This window comes from Leptonychotes weddellii, unplaced genomic scaffold, assembly GCF_054177405.1.
Source record: "Leptonychotes weddellii isolate Sample4059 unplaced genomic scaffold, ASM5417740v2 HiC_scaffold_23491, whole genome shotgun sequence".
In the NCBI taxonomy this organism is placed as follows: domain Eukaryota; kingdom Metazoa; phylum Chordata; class Mammalia; order Carnivora; family Phocidae; genus Leptonychotes; species Leptonychotes weddellii.
The window spans coordinates 1-2,510 of record NW_027824621.1 but is presented as its reverse complement, the minus strand read 5'-3'; the positions used below and the strand labels follow the sequence as shown (position 1 = coordinate 2,510).

The 2,510-nt window shown below is 61.4% G+C and overlaps 1 protein-coding gene across 1 annotated transcript; it reads left to right on the top strand.

Moving 5' to 3' along the window:
* Positions 1-11: 11 nt before the first annotated feature.
* On the top strand, positions 12-2,455 carry LOC145718843 (uncharacterized). The gene is made up of 5 exons (XM_081810361.1): positions 12-435; positions 738-864; positions 960-1,078; positions 1,470-1,666; positions 2,242-2,455. The coding sequence occupies exons 1-5, from the start codon at positions 196-198 to the stop codon at positions 2,438-2,440; spliced, it is 882 nt and encodes a 293-aa protein (XP_081666487.1). The 5' UTR covers positions 12-195; the 3' UTR covers positions 2,441-2,455.
* The last annotated feature ends 55 nt before the right edge of the window (positions 2,456-2,510 follow it).

Genomic DNA, 2,510 nt, shown 5'->3' with positions numbered 1-2,510 from the left:
GACGGCTCCGGGCGGTGGGGCTGAGCCCTCTGTGTCCCGGGCCAGGCTCGCATCGAGGAGCTGGAGGAGGAGCTGGAGGCCGAGCGCACCGCCAGGGCCAAGGTGGAGAAGCTGCGCTCAGACCTGTCCCGGGAGCTGGAGGAGATCAGCGAGCGGCTGGAGGAGGCCGGTGGGGCCACGTCCGTGCAGATCGAGATGAACAAGAAGCGCGAGGCCGAGTTCCAGAAGATGAGGCGGGACCTGGAGGAGGCCACGCTGCAGCACGAGGCCACGGCGGCGGCCCTGCGCAAGAAGCACGCGGACAGCGTGGCCGAGCTGAGCGAGCAGATCGACAACCTGCAGCGCGTGAAGCAGAAGCTGGAGAAGGAGAAGAGCGAGTTCAAGCTGGAGCTGGACGATGTCACCTCCAACATGGAGCAGATCATCAAGGCCAAGGTGGGCTGCCTGCTCACCGTCCTCACCCCCTTCTCTCCCACAGCGGTCTTCCTTCCACTCTCTCTGCCTTGTCCTCTCATTGTCACTCCTTCATCAGCCCTTGCTCTCTGTCTCGCTCTCTCCCTCGCCTTCCCTGCCTCCACTCACAGCTCCTTTAATTCATGCACCCCTTCAGACCACACCCTCCAGCATCTCTCCGTTTCAGCCCCTGAGCCCTGTGCTCTCCCCACCTTGGCCCTCCCTTCCTTTCTCTGGTCCATCCAGCCCCTTCTCCATGACAAGTTGTCCCTTACTGCCTGAAGGCAAACCTGGAGAAGGTGTCCCGGACGTTGGAGGACCAGGCCAATGAGTACCGCGCAAAGCTGGAAGAGACCCAACGCTCTCTCAATGACCTCGCCACCCAGCGAGCCAAGCTGCAGACAGAGAATGGTGGGTGCCCCTAACCGGCCCTGCGCCTGCCACAGGGTCAGGCACCAGTTGCCCCCTTCCATAGCCCACAAACTCTCTCTTGTTCCCACCTCTAGGTGAGCTGTCCCGGCAGCTGGATGAGAAGGAGGCGCTGATCTCCCAGTTGACCCGAGGCAAGCTCTACTATACCCAGCAGCTGGAGGACCTCAAGAGGCAGCTGGAGGAGGAGGGCAAGGTGAGGCCCAGCTAGGGGACAGTGGGACAGGCTTGACAGCAGCCCTGGTAATTAAATTGCATCAACACCAGGAATGGAGCCCGGAGGCTGGAGAGAAGACTCTGTTTGTGGTGGAAAGGCCCCCCAGTCTAGGTTCCTCTACGCTCCAGCTAAGCCACACCTGAACATCATCGAATGCCTCTTTCCTTATTTGCTAGGAGTGGGGTGGGCAAGCTGGAAAGCTACTCTAAGACGCTGAGACTCCACACCAGCCTTCACCCTGAATGAGCGAGGCTGGGCTTATTTGAACTTCATGGAGATGAGAAAGATCTAGAGAATGATGGGGAGGGGGGGCATTCCCTCCCACCTTCCTGGGAGATAAGCCCTCCTCCCGGTGCCCGCCCCTCCGCAGGCGAAGAACGCGCTGGCCCACGCGCTGCAGTCGGCCCGGCATGACTGTGACCTGCTACGGGAGCAGTACGAGGAGGAGACGGAGGCCAAGGCCGAGCTGCAGCGCGTCTTGTCCAAGGCCAACTCGGAGGTGGCCCAATGGAGGACCAAGTACGAGACAGACGCCATCCAGAGGACCGAGGAGCTCGAGGAGGCCAAGTGAGTCCTGGGCGGCCCACCACCCTGATTCTAAAGGAGGAAGGAGCAAGAGGACCTGGGGTGGGGACAGGCAGAGTGGGCACGGGAAGGAGATCTGAGGAGAGTGGGAACAGGTCCGGGGCGGGGCAAGGGGGGGGCAAGGGAGGAAAGGGGTAATAGAGGTGCTTGAAAGGGAGCCTGGATCCTGGCCTCTGAGTGAACCTGGCTGGCCCTGACTCACTTCCTGTGACGCATGAGCTTTTGGCTCGGGTTATACCTGATGCTCACGTATAAGACGAGCAAAAAGCTTGTTGGTCAGAGGAGCTTCCATCGATCAGCCTGGTGTGGGGAGGGGTGGAGGCTGCCACCCAGATGCTGCTACACATAGGGAGGACTCTCTGTTCCACCTACCTGCAGGCTTGGGTCCCTTGAGGCTAGGGACCCGGGGCCTGAAGGGCTGATCAGGGTCCCAAGGAGCTATGGGAGAGGATGGGGTCACCCTCGTCTGGGGAGGAGGTGGTTCCAAGGGTCTGCTGTTGTAGAGTCACACACACACACACACACACACACACACACGCTCTAACTGCCCTGGGCAGGAAGAAGCTGGCCCAGAGGTTGCAGGATGCCGAGGAGGCCGTGGAGGCCGTCAATGCCAAGTGCTCTTCACTGGAGAAGACCAAGCACCGGCTGCAGAATGAGATCGAGGACCTGATGGTGGACGTGGAGCGCTCCAACGCAGCCGCCGCGGCCCTGGACAAGAAGCAGAGGAACTTCGACAAGGTGGGCCTGGGCTGAGGGCCACAACCAGGGGCAGAGCAGGGAGGCCGGCGTCACCAGGAAGCCAGGGACCTCCTCCTGGGGGGCC